The sequence below is a fragment of the Hypanus sabinus genome, chromosome 2 (assembly GCF_030144855.1).
Source record: "Hypanus sabinus isolate sHypSab1 chromosome 2, sHypSab1.hap1, whole genome shotgun sequence".
Lineage (NCBI taxonomy): Eukaryota > Metazoa > Chordata > Chondrichthyes > Myliobatiformes > Dasyatidae > Hypanus > Hypanus sabinus.
In genome coordinates this window covers 137,120,974-137,141,851 of record NC_082707.1, presented here as the reverse complement: position 1 = coordinate 137,141,851, position 20,878 = coordinate 137,120,974, and the positions used below count along the sequence as shown (strand labels likewise).

General features: G+C 39.0%; 1 protein-coding gene across 1 annotated transcript in view; it reads right to left on the bottom strand.

The window, feature by feature from the left end:
• LOC132384505 (RAS guanyl-releasing protein 1-like) overlaps positions 1-20,878 on the bottom strand; it is a 99,380-nt gene that overhangs the window by 27,997 nt on the left and 50,505 nt on the right. The window contains exons 4-7 of the mRNA XM_059955660.1: positions 18,206-18,268; positions 15,186-15,317; positions 11,489-11,642; positions 2,732-2,905 (exon numbers count right to left, since the gene is read on the bottom strand). Of these exons, the coding sequence (XP_059811643.1) occupies positions 2,732-2,905; positions 11,489-11,642; positions 15,186-15,317; positions 18,206-18,268 (523 nt within the window). The remainder of the gene's footprint in view (positions 1-2,731; positions 2,906-11,488; positions 11,643-15,185; positions 15,318-18,205; positions 18,269-20,878) is intronic.

Sequence of the window (20,878 nt, the reverse complement as noted above, 5' to 3'; positions counted from 1 at the left end):
CAATGGTGGCAACTGAGAGAGGGTGGTGAAAGTTCAAGAGTTTACAAGTGATTTGCCTGGAGATGGTTTAAGTAAGAGAGTAAAGCAAATAAAGAAAAAGAGGAAAAACAAAACAGGGGAAAAAAACAAAGGAAGCCATGCTGGAACTGATATATAAACTAAGCAAAACTCTGTGAAATGCTTTCAGAAAAACTTGGTGAGAAGAAGGCAGAATCAAGATGACTGTGAGAATCAGTGGGCTATTAGTGGGTTCCAACCCTATTTCCAAAGGTAGAGAAAGGAAAGGAAGGGAAGAGTCAGAGGCAGACCATGTAAACGTGATAGTGGAAGTTGGCAGCAGCACTGATGAAGCTATTGTCTTCTGAATGAGTACAGGAAGCAACTTCAATAAAGAAAGATAGTTGGTGCACAAACTCAAGCAGGACTAAGGTAAAGACTATTTCATGTATCGCACAAAGAATCTGGCTTAATAGCAGATTCCAACAGCTATACCTTAACTCTGGAGGAACTAAGTAGAGTTAAAGCAAATGTTATTCAGTGTGAGATCTCTACAATGAAGAGGCAAAGGTCTTTTATGCCATCCTGCAGTGGGGTATACATGTACACAAAATGAACAGGATTGCAAAATAAAATCTTCTAGACAAGGAAAATGTCAAAGCAATGGAGAGTGTTGCCGACAGCTCTCAGATAATAAGGTCCTTTCCAATAAGTATAGCCCCATCAACACGTACAAGCAAGCTGGATGAACTCAGCAGGTTGGGCAGCATCCGTTGACTGCTCGTTTCAATGGATGCTGCCCGACCTGCTGAGTTCAGCTTGTTTCTACATGTTGATTTGATCACAGCATCTGCAGTGTACTTTGTGTTTAAGTATAGCCCCAACCTGCTCAACTATCCCTCAAAACTCAAGCCCTTCAATCCAAGTATTAGCCAATTATAACATCTGCCTCAAATGCTAATATTTCCCTTCTTAAATAAGAGTATGCAGTATTCCAGATGTGGTGTTAACTGATTGATAGGGGATAGCGGAATGCTGTAGTAAACCAATCCCACTTTTATGAATTCTGTTTGCAATAAAGCCAGCTTTCAATTTCATTTCTTATTACTTGCTGTATCTCCACACTCACTCTTTGTGCTTCAAGTATGAAGGTGCTCAGATCCCTTTGCATAGCACCATTCTAAGCAATGTTCTGTTCTAATTTTCCACCTACAAAAGGGCCATTTTATTTTTGCTCACAGACCATCTATATCCCTCTTCACAACGTGCAGAAATGAGGGTAGGCAGCAATGACAATTTGACCAATTCACTCAGCTTCTTCATTTAATAATATTTGATCATTAAAAGTGCAAATAGTTGAGGCTACAATACTAGTTACGGGCAAAAATTAGCCTACTCAATCCAACTCACTGTTTTCTGTTGGTAAGCAAAACATCTATCCATTCCCAGTAACCGTGTGTAGCCATTATTTATGTGGCAGCTCATTAAATGACTTTCCAAAATCCAAACACACTACTTCTACTGGTTCCACTTTATCTGTCTTGATCACTACACCCTCAAATAATTCTATAAATTGTTCATTTCTCTTTAAATCAGGTTTACGTATTATGATTTTCTACCTACATTCAGTGGCCACTTTATTGGGTACACCTGCCTGTTATTGCAAGTATTTAATCAGCCAATCATGTGGCAGCAACTCAATGCACAAGAACATGTCGACGTGGTCAAGTGGTTTAGTTGTGTTCAGACCAACCATCAGAACGGAGAAGAAATGTGATCTAAGTGCCTTTGATTGTGGAATGATTGGTAGTGCAAGACAGGTTGGTTTGAGTTTCTCAGAAACAGCTTAGGACTTTCAAGCACAATAGTCTCTAGAGTTTACCGAGAATGGTGCAAAAACAAAAATCATCCAGTGAGCGGCAGTTCTGTGGGAGAAAAGGTCAGATGAGAATGGCCAGACTGAGGGTGTCAGGAAGGTGACAGTCACTCAAATAATCATGCATTTCAGCAGTGATATGCAGAAAAGCATTTCTGAATGCACAACATGTCGAACTTTGAAGTGGATGCTGCTGTAGCAGCAGAAGACCATGTACCTCTTGTATCCAATAAAGTGGCCACTGAGTGTATTTTCTTAATAATGGATGTAACAATATATCTAAGAAAGGATGTGCTGGGATTGAAAAGGATCTAAAGGAGGTTTACAAGAATGACACACAAATGAAATGGTTAACATGTGGTGAGCATTTGATGGCCTTGGGGCTGTATTCACTAGAATTTAGATGAATGAGGGAGGGATCGCATTGAAACCTACCAAATATCCAAAGCTCTTGACAGAATGGACATGGAGAGGATGTTTATAATAGTAGAAGAGTCTAGGGCCAGAGGGCACAGACTCAGAAAAGAAAAACGTCCCTTTAGAAGAGAAATGAAAAAAAATTTCTTTAACCAGAGGGTGGTGAATCGGTTAATGCCAAATCATTGGGTATATTTAATGCAGAGGTTGATGGGTTCTTATTTAGTAAAGGTTTCAAAGATTATGGTGAGAAGGCAGGAGAATGGGGTTGAGAGGGAAAATAAGTTGGTCATGATTGGATGGCAGACCAGACTTGATGAGTCAAATGGCTTAATTCTGCTCCTATGTCTTACGGTTTTAGGGATTTATTACAATGAATATCAATAATTTTTAAAATATTCTAATAATTCATTTTGCTAAAGCCACAATCATCATCCATACCTGAGCCACACGAATAAACTTGATGAAGACTTCAGCTCGTAGTTGTGGTGTAGGTCGACTGAGAACCATCAGCTGGACCCACTGCGAGATGCCATTGCACAAAGCGACAGAGCGTTCCATCATAGGATTATCTTTTACACAGCCAGTTAATACATAATTCTGATAATCTGAAAACTGGGCAAACCAAAAGTCAGTCATTATCTGATTATTATCCATTTTAATCAATGTTATCTCATCCTGCCTTTAAATGGTGAAAGTGTGTGGTGAACTATGTGCCTGTCAGGACACGCCCCTGCTGACTGCTCCTGTGGCTCCTCCCACAGGCCCCTGTATAAAGGAGATCTGAGGCCTGACGCTCGGCCTCAGTCTCCAGGACATTGTATGATAGACACTCACTCCTGGTTCCTTCTTCCAGTCAATAAAAGCCGATATCTCGCCTTACGTCTCAGTGTGAGTTATTGATGGTGCATCAAAGTGACAAATGCGTTAACTGCAGCTGTGAGACAAAAAAAAGCACAACAGCGTTTCTTCCACCTCAGACAACTGAAGAAGTTCGGCATGAGTCCCCAAATCCTTGACCTTCTACAGGGGCACCATTGAGAGCATCCTGACTGGCTGTATCACCCCCGATACAGGAACTGCACCAGCCTTGATCACTGAGCACTGCAGACAGTGGTCCACTGTATCTGTGGAGGTGAACTTCCTTCTGTTGAGGACATTTTACAGCAGCAAGTGGATAAAGAAGGCCTGGAAGATCATCGGGGACACCAGTCACCCTAACCATAAACTGGTCAGCTGCTTCCATCTGGCGCACAGTACTGCAGCATTTAAACCCAGAATCAACAGGCTACAGGACAGCTTCTTTCTACAAGCCATTAGACTTATAAATCATAATATCTGTACACTGCAATGGGGGCATAATGCAAAGATTTTTACTCATTCACATTGAGAGATGGATTAAGAGTTAAATAAATTCAAATAATTATTTAACATGGACTGTGCTTTAGATGGCAAGTTCTGAACAACTTTATATGAAAACAATCACAAACTAAACTTCCTGGTTAAACATTCCATCAACCTGCAAATAGAGAAGGAAAAACCAAGTTCAGTCAAGATGGACACATCTGGCATCAGTGGCAAAAATATCATTGGCCATGCATCTCATAGGAGAGGAGAAGGTACAAGGGATGTCTTGTATATTTAAGCATTCCTCAGAAAAATTCTGGATGGCTATTGTGACTCAATTTTAACATGTGTACTCCTAAATCAGTTGAAGTTGGAGATTTTTGAGGATAGGACTTGCATAAAGGAGATCAGTGGATATTTGAAACTTCTTAAGACATTTGGTAAATTGCACAATAAAAGTTGTTAGAGAAGACGAGGATATGAAATTGGGACTATAATATTAGCAACTGGTTAACAGACTAAAGCAGTGCAGTAAAAGTTTCACATTCGTAGGTTATAAGTAGCGAGTTACTGCTTTTGTGATTCCACTCTGCACTTTACAGCGCATCGGGCAGCAGCCTTGCCATTTATTTAGCATTTTGTCTGTTTTTTCAAGACTGTGTTGCTAGCTCAATACTCAATCCATGGATGGAAAGTATGCAGGAAGCCAGCCGGCTTCAAACCCGGGACCACTCGTCACAGAGTCCGGTGCTGTTGCCACTAAACCACCAGTTGGCAGATAAGTAGGGAATGAGGCAGAGAAAAATGTTTGGGCCTCAGCTTTTATAAGACCACCAGACCTAGGAGCATAATTAGGCTGTTTGGCCTATCGTGTCTGCTCCACTATTCCAATATAGCTGATTTATTATCCCTCTCTCCTGTCTTCTCCCTGTAACTTTTGATGCCCTGATTAAGTATCTATCAACCTCCACCTTAAATATACCCAGTGACTTGGCCTGCACAACCGACCATGGCAATAAATTCCACAGATTCACCACACTCTGGCTAAAGAAAGTTTTCCTCATCTCTGTTCTAAATGGACATCTCTCAATTCTGAAGCTATGCCCTCTGATCCTTGACTCCCACGCTAGAGGAAACATTGTCCCCACATCCATCCTATCCAGCCCTTCAATATACAATAGGTTTCAATGAGATCCCCACTCATTCTTCTAAAATCCAGCAAGTACAGGCCCAGAGCCATCAAACACTACTCATATGTTAACCCTTTCATTCCTGGGTTCATTCTCATGAACCTCCTCTAGACCCTTTCCAATGCCAGCACATCCTTTCTTAGATAAGGGGCCCAAAACTGTTCCTAATACTCCAAGTGTGGTCTGACCAATACCTTATAATGCCTTAATATTACATCCTTGCTTTTGTATTCTAGTTCTCTTAAAATGAATGCTAACACTGCACTGACCTCCTCTAACACCAACCCAACCTGTAAATTAACCTTTAGGGAATCTTGCATGAGGACTACTGAGTCCCTCTGCACCTCAGATTTTTTAAATTTTCTTCCCACTTACAAAATAACCGCATCCTTATTCCTTCTGCCAAAGTTCATGACCATGCACTTTTCTACATTATATTCCATCGGCCACTGTTTTGCCCAATTTCCCAATCGGTCTCAAGTCCTGACACCCTGCTTCCACAAAACTACCTGCCCTTCCACCTATTTTTGTATCATCCACAAACCTGGCCATCACTTCCTTCATCCAGATCATTAACATACAATGTGAAAAGAAGCATTCCCAATACTAACCCCTGCAGTATACTGCTAGTCACGAATAGCCAACCAGCAAAGGCCCACTTTATTTCCACTCTTTACCTCTTGCCAATCATCCAATCTTCAATCTACTTTAATACCTTTCACATAATATTGTTTAGGCTCTTATTTTGTTTAGCAGCCTCATGTGCGGCACCTTGTCAAAGGGCTTCTGAAATTCAAGTAAACATCATCCATTGACTGTTCTTTGTCTATCCTGCTTGTTATTTCCTCACAGAATTCCAACAGATTTGTCAGGCAAGATTTTCCCTGAAGAAAACCAAGCTCGGTTCAGCCTATTTTATCATGAGCTTCCAAGTACACCAAAAGCTCATCCTTAAAAATGGACCAATGTCTTTCCAAGCACTGAAGTCGGGCTATCTGGCCTATAAATTCCTCTCTTCTGCCTTCCTCCCTTTTTAAAGAGTGGAGTGACATTTGCAATTTTCCAGTCCTCTGGAACCATTCCAGAATCTAGTGATACTTGAAAGATCATTACTAATGTCTTCACAATCTCTTCAACTAACTCCTTTGGAAACTGGGATGTAGTTCATCTGGTGCAAGTGACTTATTTACCTTTAAGCTTCTCAGCTTCCCAAGCACCTTAGTAATAGCAATAACACTCACTTTTGCCCCGACATTCTCGCATTTCTTGCATTCTGTTGGCATTTTCCACAGTGAAGACTGACATACAATACATTAAATTCCTCCACCATTTCTTTGTCCCCCATTATCACCTCTCCAGTATCATTTTCCAGCTTTCTGATATACATTGCCTTCTCTCTTTTACCACTTATATAGCGACAATAAAAAGTATTCACCCCCACCCCCTGGAAGGTTTATTGTTTTACAACATTGAATCACAATGGATTTAATTTAGCTTTGCTGATACTGAACAACAGAAAAAGACTCTCGTATCAAAGTGAAAACAGATCTCTAAAAAGTGATCTAAATTAATTACAAATATAAAACACTAAATAATTGATTGCATATCTATTCACCGCCTTCAAGTCAGTATTTAGTAGATACACCTTTGGCAGCATTACAGCCTTGAGTCTGTGTGGATGGGCCTCTTTCAGCTTTGCACATCTGAACACTGCAATTTTTCCTCACCTTTCTTTACAAAACTGCTCAAGCTCTGTCAGATTGCATGGAGATCATGAGTGAACAGCCCTTTTCAAATCCAGACACAAATTCTCGGTTGGAATGAGGTCTGGGCTCTGACTTGCCCGCTCCAGGATATTAACTTTGTTGTTTTTAAGCTACTCCTGTCAAGCTTTGGCTTTATGCTTGGGGTCACTGTCCTGCTGGAAAACAAATCTCTTAAGTTGCAGTTCTCTTGCAGACTGCATCAGGTCTTCCTCCAGGATTCCCTGTATTTTGCTGCATTCATTTTGCCCTCTACCTTCACAAGCCTTCGAGGGCCTGCTGTAGCGAAGTATCCCCACAGCATGATGCAGCCAGCACCGTGCTTCACAGTAGCGATGGAGTGTTTTTGAAGATGTGCAGTGTTTGGTTTATGCCAAAAATAGTATTTAGTCTAATGGCCAAAATGTTCAATTTTGGTTTCATCAGACTTTAGAACCTTCTTCCGGCTGACTTCAGAGTTTCCCATGTGAACTTCAGGCAAATTCTAAGCAAGACTTCATGTGAGTTTTTTCGACAGTGACTTTCTCTCAGCCACTCTCCCATAAAACTGGGACTGGTAAAACACCTGGGCAACAGTTGTTGTATGCGTAATCTCTCTCAACTCAGCCAGTGAAGCTTGTAACTCCTCCAGCGTTGTCATAGGTCTTTTTGTGGCCTCCCTCCATGGTCCCCTTCTTGCACGGTTACTCAGTTTTTGAGGATGGCCTGCTCTAGGCAGGTTTATAGCTGATGCCATGTTCTTTCCATTTCCTGATGATTGACTTAACTGTACTCCAAGGGATACTCAGTGATTTCAAAATTTTGTTATATCCTTGACTTGTGCTTTTCGATAACTTTTTGCGGAGTTGCTTGAAGTGTTCTTTCGGCTTCATGGTGTAGTTTTTGCCAGGATACCGACTCACCAGCAGGTAAACCTTCCAGATACAGATGTATTTTTACTACAATCAATTGAAACACATTGACTGCACATGGTGATCTCCATTTAACTAATTACGTGACTTCTAAAACCAATTGGCTGCACCAGTGATGATTTGATGTGTCATATTACTGGGGGGGGGGGGGGGGGTGGCGAAGACTGATACAATCAATTATTTTGTGTTTTATACTTGTAATTAATTTAGATTACTTTGACACAAAAGCAGCTTTTTCTATTGCTCAGTGTCAAAAAAAGCCAAAATAAATCCACTGTAATTCAATGTTATACAGTAATAAAACATGAAAACTTCCGGGGGGGGGGGGGGGGTGTGGTGATGAACACTTTTTATAGACACTGTATATCTGAAAAAACATGTTGTATCCTCTTTTATACTATTGGCAAGTTGACTTTCACATTTAATCTTTTCTCTCCTTACGGCTTTTAGTTGCCTTCACTTTAGTTTACAAAAGCTTCCCAATTCTCTTCCTTCCCACAAAGTTTTGTTCCATTATATGCCCTCTCTTTTGCTTTTATGTTGTCTTTGACTTCCTTTGTGTCACCCTCCCTTTAGAATACTTCTTCATCTTTGGGACATATCTATCTTGTACCTTCCAAATTGTTCCCAGAAACTCCAGTCTATCATCCCTGCTACTGTCTCCTTCCTGTCAACTTTGGCCAACTCCTCTCTCATGCTTCGGTAATTCCTTTACTCAACTGTAATACCGATACATCTGATTTTAGCTTCTCCTTCTCAGTCTGCAGAGTGAATTCTATGATATTATGATCACTGCCTCCTATGGGTTTCTTTACCTTAAGCTGCCTAATCAAATCTGGGTCATTCCATAATACCCAATCTACAATTGCCACAGGCTATTTTAAAAAGCCACTTTGTAATCATTATAGAAATTCCTTCTCTTGGGATCGAGCACCAGCCAGATTTTCCCAATCTACCTGTATAGTGAAATCCTCCATGGTTAACACAATATTGCCCTTTTTACATGCATTTTCTGTCTCCTATTGTAATTCGTACCCCATGTCCTGAGTACTGTTGGAGGCCTGTATATAAGTTCCATCAGGGTCTTTTTACCCTTGCAGTTCCTTAATGCTACTCACAACATACATTTTCTACATTATCTGATCCCATGTCACCTCTTTCTAAGGATTTGATTTCATTTTTTTTTACCAACAGAACCACCCCACCCCCTCTGCCTACCTGCCTGTCCTTATAATACAATGTGTATCTTTGGATGTTAAGCTCCCAACTATGATCTTTCAGCCATAACTCAGTGATGTCCATAACATCATACCTGCCAATCTCTAACTGCATTACCAGATTATCCACATTACCTTAATACTGTGTACATTCAAATATAACACCTTTAGTGCTGTGTTCATCCACCTTTTTGATTTTGGCCCCCCTGTTACACTTTAACTCATCCCACCAACTACAATTTTGCCCCATCATCTGCCCGTCCTTCCTCAGTCTCACTGAACACTGTATCTCCTTCTATACCAACTGCCCCATCCTCATCCCTATCACTTTGGTTCCCATCATCCTGCGAAACTAGTTTAAGCATTCCCCAGCAGCTCCAGCAAACCTGCCCTCAAGGATATTAGTCTCCCTCGGGTCCTTTTTTTATAGGTCAGACCTCCTGAGAAGAGTTTCCAGTAATCTAGAAACCTGCCCCCTGCACCAATTATTCAGCCACACATTTATCTGCCATTTCATCACTGGCAGGCGGTACAAGCTGCAATCCAAAGACTACCACCTTAGAAGTCCTGCTTTTCAATTTTCCACCTTAACTCCCTATATTCTCTCTTCAGGACCTCCTCCCTTTTCCTACCTATGTCGTTGGCATCAAAATGTACCACGACCTCTGGTCATTCACCCTCCCCCTTTAAAATGGCGTGGACCCGATCCAAGACATCTCTGATCCTGTGAGGTAACATACGACCTGGGTGTCTCTTTCATGTCCACAGAATCTGCTTTCTGCTCCTCTAATTATGGAAGTCCTTATCACTCCTGCACTCCTCCTCTCCCACCTTCTCTTCTGAGCCATCGAGTCAGGCTCAGTGCCAGAGACCTGATTGCTGTGGCTTTCCCATGGTAGGTCACCCCCCGCAACAGAATCTAAAGAGGCATTATTGAGGGGAATGAACAGAGCGGTACTCTGCACAAGCTGCCTAACTTCTAACAGTCTTCTTCTAACAGTCACCCAGGAACCTGCTCTTTAGGGGTGACTACCTCCCTGTAGCTCCTGTCTATGACCTCTTCATTATCCTGTATGAGCTGAAGGTCATTGAGCTGCAACTCCAGTTTCTTAACATGGTCCCTAAGGAGCTGCAGCTCAATGCACTTTGTGCAAATGTAGCTATCATAAGAAATTAATGACTTACATGAAAGGATTGATTAGGATGAATGCACATTTGCTGACTATACAAAGCTGAGTAGGAAAGTAATCCATGGGGAAGAAACAAAGAGATTGCCTCTTTGACAGTGGAAAAGAAGATGGCAGATGGAATATAATTGTGGGTAAATGTGAACTAACAAAACTCTGATGGAAAGAATAGCAAAGAACATCTAAAAATGAAATGTAAGTATTCATCACCAACTAGAAAGGTAAACAGAGTCTTCATCTTTACAACAAGAGGTTGGAGTACAAAAAGAAGTATGTTGGTAACATTATACAACACTTCTAGAGTCTACAATTGAGATCACTGGGGTTTCTGATTTCTTTATCTCAAGAAGAATGAATTAGCTTTGGCTCTAAGACAATAATGTAACTATATTCTAGACAGGTTCCTGGGATAAAAAGACTGACGAGGAATGCTGGAGAAGTTTATATTTGTTAGAGTTAAGAATGAGAGGTGAATTTATTAAAATATTCAATGTACCTGAAGGACATGGCAGGATGGGTGCTGAGATGTTGCTTTCTTTGTTTGGGAAATATAGACATTTTCAGGATAGAGGATCAGGTATTTAGAACTGAGGGTAAAAAGTATTCCTGCACTCTGGAATTCTCTACCCAGAAGAGGGCTGTAGATGTTCATTTACTCAGCACATCCCAAAGTTGAGATTAACAGACTTACGGAATCTAGGAACGTTAAAGGAGTTGAGAAATAGTACAAGAAAAGCAGGCTATAGTGGAAGATCAGTTTTAATCTTGTTGGGGGGGGGGGGGGTCAGTTTGATAAGACATTTGACCCATTCTTGCTCTTATATCTGACATTTCTATTGAAATGTTGAAGTCCCCTCTCCAGGACTCAAAACGTTTAAGTCCAAGAAGCTATCTTCCAAATAAAATGTTAAACTTAAGCAGCAACTACTCACTCAGGTTGGATGGAGAATATCACAAAGAGAAATGGGGAGCATTTACCATTCAACAAGACAAAAATAGATAAATTGATAATCTACTTGTTGATGAGACATTGCTAACCGGTTGTTGCATTCTCTCATACCACAATGGAGAGCAGACAACTTTTATTTTTTCAGTTGACTTTACATTGTACGTCACACTGAAGAGGAACATTAAAGGTAGTGCACATTTATTGGAAAAACTGAAATGTATTTTTCAATGCAACAAAATTCCATAAATGGTATTACTAAGGAAACATGAAGGTGGAACCTTAATAAGAAATTGTTAACTATTCAGATGGGATTTTAGAGGTGGCAATAAAAAGCAATCCTTGAAATCCTGTTAGGTTGGGGGGTAAATTTATTTTCAATTATTTGTTGGAGTATGAATGTGCTATAAATGGAGCACAAGGATCTTCTGCTTAATCAGTATCTAACAATTTACCATGCACCAACCATTTTGAGGACAATCACAACTGCTTATTATGTAGTTTATCTGTAGGTGCTGAAGTTCATGAGTAACCTGATAAAAGTTAACTTCCCCTGCATGTTCAAGTGAATGTAATTTTAAGACAAAAATCAGATCTTTTCCTCCATTTCCTTAACACAGTTGATACCCAGACTTACTGATATCCGGCGGAAGGACTTGAACTCGAGGTAGGTTAGGTGTTCCGCCAGCTCTTCTGGCTCCAAGTGATCAAAAAGAAGGGAAACTTTTCGTTTTTTGCTACAGTTTGGTTTTATCCTCTGAGTGATTTTCCGTGACCATTCGTGTGTACTTCTGTCCAGTAAACAAAAAAAAAGTTTAGCTGCTGCTTTCAAAAACACTCATCAGCATAGGTTAGGTGAGGCATGTACTGACATGATTTGTCACTTCTATATGACTAAGATTTAGCTTTCTTGTTGCAGCATTACAAGCAGGCACCTTTGCCTTTTCCCTTTTTCTGTTCCATTAAAATACCTTCATTCTACTCTGACAGTCTCTTTTGTCTCGTCTGATGATATGTGCCTTGTGTTTATCTTTGCCTGCCTCTTGATATTATAGCAGCTTCAACTTCTTCATTTTCGAAATTGAGTAATCCTGTTTCCACCCATTCCCGGGATAAGAAAGTCCCTCTGTTTTACAGGCTGTTACCTAATCTACGATACAACAGTATTGCTGCACATATTCTTTCGGTATTCTGCTGAGTAGTGGAGTACAAGGAACAGTAATAATCACAGCCCATCAAAAATCAAAGATATTTTGTTAGAGGCTTATGAATCTACCTCTATACAATAGGAAAGCATTCAGGAAATTGGAATAAGTTTTGCCCAGAAAAGAAAATATAGGCACTGGGCATATACTCACAATGGTGCTTGGCTGAAGATGGAGGTGGTTTGATGCATAAAATCAATAATCTGTTAGATAACAATTTTTGGATGTATGGAGTTTTCAGTGAAGGACTACTTAATTTGACTAATTTGGAGAGTTTTGGAGTTTCAGTTCTCCACACTTATCTTCTCAACAAAGGATGAGAAAATTGAATAAATAATTATCTCACTTTGGCTATTTTGGCCATGATTGCAGCTAAAACTAATATAAACTGGAACCATAACAGAATTCTGGAAGAACTCAGTGGGTCAAGCAACATTTGCAAAAGTCAACCCTTGATTTAAGACATCAACTTACACCTTTTGTTGTTTAACCCATTGATTTTTCTCCAATGTTCTGCTTTTGTTTTAAATTCAAGCATCTGCATTCTGTTTTGCCTTTGTCCAAATCCAAACTGTAAAGTGGGTTACACACAATGACTCTAAGACAATTTTTCTTTGGGAACCTGAATTACAAGTAAATTTGAACAAGCTGAAAGTTTTTCTATCTGACAACTCCAATATCCCCTGTCTAAGTGCATGGACAACTGTCCAATAATTCAGTCTGAAACAGAAAGGGCTCATAGAACAAACATCTTATAATTCAATAACAATGAAGTTGCATGATTGGTTATGACGGAACAGAAGAAAATTTTCCAAAAAGGAGAGGGGATTCTGTACTTTATAATGAGAATAGCAATTAGCTTTTTGTTAATTAATCAGAAAGCTTCATAATAATGTTTATGTTGTGTGTAGAAAATTGGAAAAAAAATTACATTTCCCTGTTCTAACTTCACTACCTTCCAGAACAATGTTGTAACTGTTTTAACCATTTATAATCTATGGCCTCTTGTAGTCTTCAAAGTTACCAATAATCTAGACATTACTTAAAAACATCTGAAAAGATCAAAATATCATGTTTACCATTTCCAAAACAAACATCTGAAAACTATAATTTTTTTAAAGTCATGTACACACACACAAACACACACACACACACACACACACACACACACACACACACACACGCTCACTCACTCACAATATATACTAAGATACAATTCCATACATTTTTTATAAGATTCTAATGCATGGTTACAAGAACATTAGCTATCAGTAACAGTGAATGAGTTAGAATAAGCTACTGTATACTAACCAGCTAACTTTCAGGTAACCTGTTAAACCTCTTGGTTGTTTGTCAGTCTTTGTTTATGTATAGTTTTCATAAATTCAATTGCATTTCTTTATTTTCCTGTAAATGCTTGCAAAAATGAATTTCAATATGGTAACATATAGTATATGTACTTAGATATTAAATTTACATTGAGTTTGATTTCTTAGCCAGCTCTTTGATAACTGGAGCTCTGGAAGTTACTATCAGTGACTTGCTTCAGAGCGATAAGCTATGCTGTGGTGATGGATCATCGTGGAGTGTGGTAGGAGTAGGAATTTGTGCAAACAGCCAATTTCAGCACATGAATTTAGCATGATCAAAATGCCACTGATTTTAATGATGGGCATTTTACTGCATAAGCCTCAGTAAAAGGTTTGATAGTGCACATAGCTGTTTCTGGAAAAATGGAGATTAGGAGGAGTATGCTATTAAGCATCAAGCCTGTCTTATTTTTCATTATGACTATCTGTTCATCCAAATCTAGTGCCTTGTTCTTGCTTTCACCCCATGATGTTAAGTTCAAAGAAGTTTAAAAAGTATTTGGAAGTTTCAGCTTTGCCTCAGTTCTTGATTTTCTTAAAAGGATTTATCTTTTCAGTTTTTCGCTTGTAGATTTTAAAAGCTTGTTAATGTTTTTGAAAGACTGAGAAACTTCACAAGATTTAACAGTGCTGGCTAAGTGTAGGGGCATGACTTATTCAAAAATAATTTATTTCTGCCATTTTATATGTAGAACTAATCATAGAGTCACCATGTGATATTATTTTTATCTCTGTTCTCCTAAAACTCAGAAAGTCCCCACAAAGAGAGTTTTCACCTTTTCTGTGAGTTGCTGCTGAGAGAATTGTGAAAAGTAGTGATAATTGCTAATTGTTTGTTGTTATCGAAGTAATGTGAAGAAATGTGTTTCCTTGGCTTTGAGTCAACCTGAGAAAATGAAACTGTTTAACTGAAAGATAATCCTTTCTAGAAAATGGTCTGAGAAAGCACACAATCATGTTCATCATAAAATACTAATTTGCAGTATATTTTGGATGATCCCATACTTATAAGCTTCCTTAAAGTTGTCATAGTTGGGAGGGGGAGGTAGTGGGGATAAACTCACGCTGTATTAAATGCTCACAATGATATGTGTCTCAAATAGCCTCTGACAACCAAGTCCAGCTCCTGGCCTTCATGTATGGCTTAGCTATAAAGCCAGGCAGAACCTACTGACAGGAGAAATGGTTAAAGGCGGGTTACTGGCACCTTAAAACCAGTCACTTCCGGCAGATGGGGTTCATCAGCCATGGTTGGCAGCTCATCTAGTAGGAGGAAAACTCAGATCTGAAACCTCTGCTGCTTTGTGGATAAACCCACTCATTGGGAAGGCTTCAGGCGTAAGCCCTGAGAGAAAAGTTTGGAGCTGGAGTCACTAAGGCTGTCCAATATTGAATTCAACACTGACTGGGAACACCTGCCAAGCCGCTGGTGCTGAACTGCATTCATTTGTTCCTGTGTTCCTTTGGATTCATTGGCTGTGTGGAGAAGGGAAGCGGCATGAGCAACAGCTCAGTCTCTATATCGTACTGCCCTGACTTGTGTATCATGTAGACAGCTAGGATTCATGGTAGACTCTGGCCAATGCAGGGCCTCATACTCTATAAGGCTGTAGTTTATAATGAGAGCAATTATTGGATTGAAAATTTTTCCCTAATTCTCTCTCTCAGACACATATTCTTAATCAAGAATAATTGTGAAGGTGATGTTGATCATTTATTTATCATTTTTTTAGAGATGGAATATGTACTTATGTCTTACATTTGTGAAGTGTCAATAAATTGAGAATGTGACTCTTCACCCTTCTTTCTCACCAGCTCTTGAAAATGTTCCATTGTTTCTGAAAGACTGTTGTCTATTTTAAACATTATCCAGAACTCCGTAATCCAGTACCTGGAACAGCACCATGCAAATATTAATATCAGCATAAATAATGCAACAATGCCTTTGTTTTAACTTAAATCAATAAATGAACTAAAGCTACTCTTTAATCTTTGAACAGAAAGTAACTCTACATTGCAGATTAATATTAGTAACATAACTAGACCCATATCAGTTACATAACTGGACTGAGTTATATCACAGGTACTATTCTCAAACTTGATCTTAACTGGCACAGGACCTTTGCCTGCAATTGCCTTCCTTGTGTTGACACACCCAGCCACCCCTTGGGCCTTTGCTACTTGCAATATGTGTCCACTGTTGGAAGAAAAGGAATCAATGATGAATTTGAGACAGCACATCACCAAATCTCCCTTTAAAACTTTGATGGGCAACTAAGCCCTGCCTCCAGCATCAAAGCTGGCAGGGTTTAGTAAAAAAAAGAACTTCAACATTTAAAAATATTATTTAAATATATAAAGCTAAAAATGTTAACATTATAAGAAACATATAAAAAATAAGTAATCTTCAAAAATGTTAATTCTGTCCCTCTTAAGCACTACATAGCTCTGCAGTTCCCATTGTGATCAATATGGTCTAGGAACCTGTGCCAGTTCTATCCTTGTGCAGGATTTGAAAGCCATTTCTTTAGCCAGAGGGTGGTGAATCTGTGAATTTCACTGTTACAAATGGCCAAGTCATCAGGTAGATTTAAAGTGGAGGTTGATAGGTTCTTGATTATTAAGAGTGTCAAAGGTTACGGGGAGAAAGCAGGAGAATGGATTGGTGAGAGATAATAAATCAGCCATGATGGAATGGCAGAACAGACTGAATGGGCCAAATAGTCCAATTCTACTCCTATGTCTTATAATATTGGCATTTACCACAGTTAATCAGCTGATCTTTGACAAAACATAATTTGGTAATAATACAGGCAAACTAAACATACCAGTGGCAAGAGAAACAGTTGATGTGTCAGATTAAAAACCTCAAAACAGATAGGAGGTTATCAATCTGAAACATTAAACGTGTTTCTTTCCTTGGATGTTGACCTGCCTGCTGCATAATCTGAACATTTTTTTCTTTCCCCAATGCCTCACTAAAGCAGTCATATTCAGATCATGACTGTAATTGCCAGTTTTAAATTGTTCATGAATCTATGGGCTAGATTTAACTATTTTATTTCTTGTGATGCCAATCATTCAGTTCCTCTCATCACACCATCTTATCATTCAGGCAATCTGAACACTGAAAATGCAAAATGGTTTATCTTTATTATTCATAACATAACACAATTTTGCCAATACTCTATATACACAGTGCAACCTAGAAGTAAAGAATGTTTGAAAAGGGAATAAATGGCGAACCTAATCCTGTAAAGTTATTCTGCCATTTAATAACAAGGTTGATCTGACCTTTATAACTCCATTTTCCTATCCAAAATCCATTACCATTTAGGTTTCTGACATACAAAAAATCACCTACCTTGAGTCTATCAGGTTCTATGGCTTTGTACCTAGAGAATTCCAAAGATTTGTGACCATCAGAAAAGAAATTTACCCTCGTCTCATTAAGTTTTTCTTCGTGCTAAGAATGTGTTCCCTAGATTCAGGCTCTCTGATCAGGAGAGACCTTCTCATAGCATCTACCCTATCTAATTCTTCCTAAGAATCGTGAATTCACGTATAATTTTTGTGGGTAACTTGACAGTGTAGACTGCCCATTCTTGCACCACAAGCCAAGTACTTCAGTCCAGCAATCAACTTTCACTGCTCTGTCTTTGAAGTATAATCTTCCATAGAACCATCGAACACTACAGCACTGTACAGGCCCTTCAGCCCTTCATGTTGTGCCGATCCATATAATCCTTAAAGAAGTACTAAACCCACACTACCCCGTAACCATTTTTCTTGAAAAGGAGACAAAAGATCTACATTGTATAGTTTCAGAGTTATTAATATTTATAACATCAATCCAGCGGTTCTAAACTATTAAGACTACACTGATATCCTTATATCGACCAGCAAATTTTGCCTAAAAATTACTTGCACAAAATAAAATGTTTTGTCTGTTTGGAAGTAATTGCACTTATTTCCTATTGAAGTTCTGCTGGGCATCATCCTTATTTTTAGTGACTCCCCAACCTTGAGTGTAATGAGCTACCATCTACAGACAGACAACACTTAACACCTCACATCTGCAAAGGAGTAAATCTGTCCTAATTGGGCAACTTCACTGTATGAGGGTATTGGTTGCTGCCATTAAACTCACTGTTTAACCCCTTCCTCCAAATTTCTCCTCTCCTTCCATTTTACGTAACCCCAAATTCTATCTTGTGGCCTATGAGTGGATAATTCCCTTTCTTATTCTATTAGTGGCCAAAGACCAGAAAAACAGGTGCTTAAGGCGAGTGTGTACGAATTAGGTGCCTTTTCTGGTTATGCGCTATTTCGCACTAAGAAAAAATGCAACATCTCTCCGCAATAATAAAAACAATAATTATCTGAAGAGAAGTGACTAATGGTACATATAATCTCTTTCTATGTTCATTCTTTGATTTTATATGGGTTTCATCCTTTGCATCCTTCTGTGGATGTTTAGAGCTGGAAATTGACTGGGTAAGTATTTCCTGTATTTAACACTTTAGATATTATTTATTGAAATGTCATTTTAAATATTAGTCTGGCCATATAATTCTCATATAATTTTTTATATAGAAAATAAGTTATAGAAGGCATAGATGAAAAAAAGAGCTACTATAATTTTTTAAAGATATGTTTGCAGGACTTAACCACAATCTTTCAAACTGAGACTAAAATGTGAAATGCAAATGCTGCAGGTATATACTTAGCTTTTTGTCTTTACTTAGCTGTGGTTGTTATTTCCAGGAAAAGGCTCACCTTATAAAGTAACAGATCTTCAAGCAAGTTGCAGCACAGTTTTGCTCTAAAGCATTCTGATATGTAGGTCATCATTAAGGAAAACAATTCTTATTTAAAGTCTTTAAGTATCCTTATTTATATCCCAAAATAGCATTGTTGAGTCCAATATTAGTGACATTTTCTGGAAAACAAGTGTTGAATAAGATAAAGACCAATTGTCTTTTAATATTTTTCAAAGTGCACTCCACAAATGCTTCTTTAAAATGTAATTTCACAGCTTCAAAAAGGAACAACTTTTAAGCAATTATTTACTACTTCAAAATGTACTTAAAATAGGACATTAAACTGAACATACTATTTTACCCTGAATCTGTATGGCATTAGTTACAGAAGCTGATCAAAGGAAATTGGTTTAATGCTGTGGATGGTTCATTATGACAAAGAACTGTGGCACTGAGTTACTTTTACTGTTACCCAGTTTTAATCTATCTCTTTATTTAGCAGTAGAGTTGATGTCTTTTTCCTTCCCTCGTTGGGCAGGAAGTTGGGCAGCAGGATTCTGAGTCATACTCTGCTGGATATGTAGCCCAGGATGCAAAAAAACTACATACACCTGTAGTGGATATGCAATGACTTTCTGAACCCTTGGGCTAAGCAGTGGCACAGGGTGGAGGCCCTGCTCCGAGAGGACTCTAGAAATGTTTTGATGTTAGGTAAAGCAGGAAGTGGTCCTACGATGACTAATAAAGCTGTCATAGATTTTCCTGAATTTGACAATGAGAAATCTAAAAGCTCATTAACATTCAAGAAAATTATTAGGGAATAACTATTATTTTCTTAACTTAATTAATTAAAATCCATAAAATCCTATAGGAATAATTATAAATAATAAACTTAATTTTTAAAAGTGCCTTCTACCTTGTTTCCCAATCTTTGAAAATGAGGGTCCCTGCATCAGAGGAGCTCAGAAAAATATGGAAACAGGCAAACTTAGGGTCATCTGTGACTGATGTTGCAAACAATCTAGTTCAGATTTAGACAAGTACCCAGAAGAGTTAAGTGTTTAATGGGAGGGGCTGATGTTAAAGAAATTTTCTACTTATTCAGAGCCAGACATCAGAGAAGCAGCCTGATAATTTGGAGGGTGGAGCTGAAAGAGTGATGACAAGACAGGAATGGATGTATACTGCATGCAGTTGCTCCAAATCATTTTTAGGTGGGATGATACAAAGGTATCAATCTCCATGACATCACAAGCTCTTTTCTATACGTTCAAATTGTTGGAATTTTCTACTGTTTTAAAGTATTTCCATTACCAGCATTGGCATATTTATTTATTAACAATTTGAGTGAGCAACCCATTTATAATTTCTCATTTAATTCATTTCAAGAAAACGAATCTCTGGGTGACATAAGTATTTTGATAAAAAAAATTAAAATTTTGAACTTTATCATAATTTTAGGTCTTTCTGATGCGTTGTGTTGGATTTTTAATGAGTACGAACAATGCCACCTACACAGGAGTTCTTGAGGAGCAGCAAGGCAAAGGTTGGTATCTCCCTGATTTCTGCCAAATATAGGGTGGCTTCAATTAATGCCATCCCTGAGAAAGAAAAATCAACATCACCTGAATGACTGTGATGCTTCACTCTCAGATGTGCTCAACATCTTTTATGCCTGCTTTAAAAGAGTGAATAAAACTACACCTGTTCAAATCCCTGAAGCATCTGGTGACCCTGTGATCTCTGTCTCAGAGGTCAACGTCAGAACATCTTTCAAGAAGGTGAACCCCTGCTAGGCATCAGGCCCTGATGGTGTACCAGGTATGGTACTGAAAAATCGCCAACCAACTGACAGGAGTCCTTCAAAGACATCTTCAATCTCTCACTGCTGCAGTTAGAGGTTCCCACCTGCTTCAAAAGGGCAACAATCCTACCAGTGCCCAAGAAGAGCCGGATGAACTGCCTCAATGACTATGACTCAGTTGCACACACATCTACAGTTGAGAGATTGGACATGGCCAGAATCATTTCCTGCCTAAGTAAGGAGCTGAACCTGCTGCAATTTGCCTACCACAATAGGTCTACAGCACATACAATCCCACTGGCTCTCCACTTGGCCTTGAATCATTTGGACAGTAGCAAAACCTATGCCAGGCTGCAATATATTGATTACAGCTCAGTATTCAACACACTCATACCCTCAGCATCAACAAGGTCCATAAGCTGGGCCTCTGTACCTCCCTCTGCAACTGGATCCTTGACTTCCTTACCAGCAGACCATAGTCAATGCGGATCAGAAATAACATCTCCTCACTTACAATCAACACTGGCGTACTTCAAAGATGCATGCTTAGTCTACTGCTCTACTCTCTCTGTACATACAACTGTGTGGCTTGGCACAGCTTAAATGCCATCTATAAATTTGCCAATGCCACAACCATTGTTGCATTCGAGCAAAGGGAATGCATACCAGTCCTCATTGAGGAATCAGCAGTGGAAAGGGCAAGCAGTTTCAAGTTCCTGGGTATCAATATGCTTGAACGTCTATCCTCAGCCCAACATATTGATGCAATTACAAAAATGGCATGACAGAGGATACATTTCATTAGGAGTTTCATTAAGTTTGAAGAGACTTAGTATGTCATCAAAGATTCTAGCATATTTCTATAGAGGTACCATGGAGAGGATT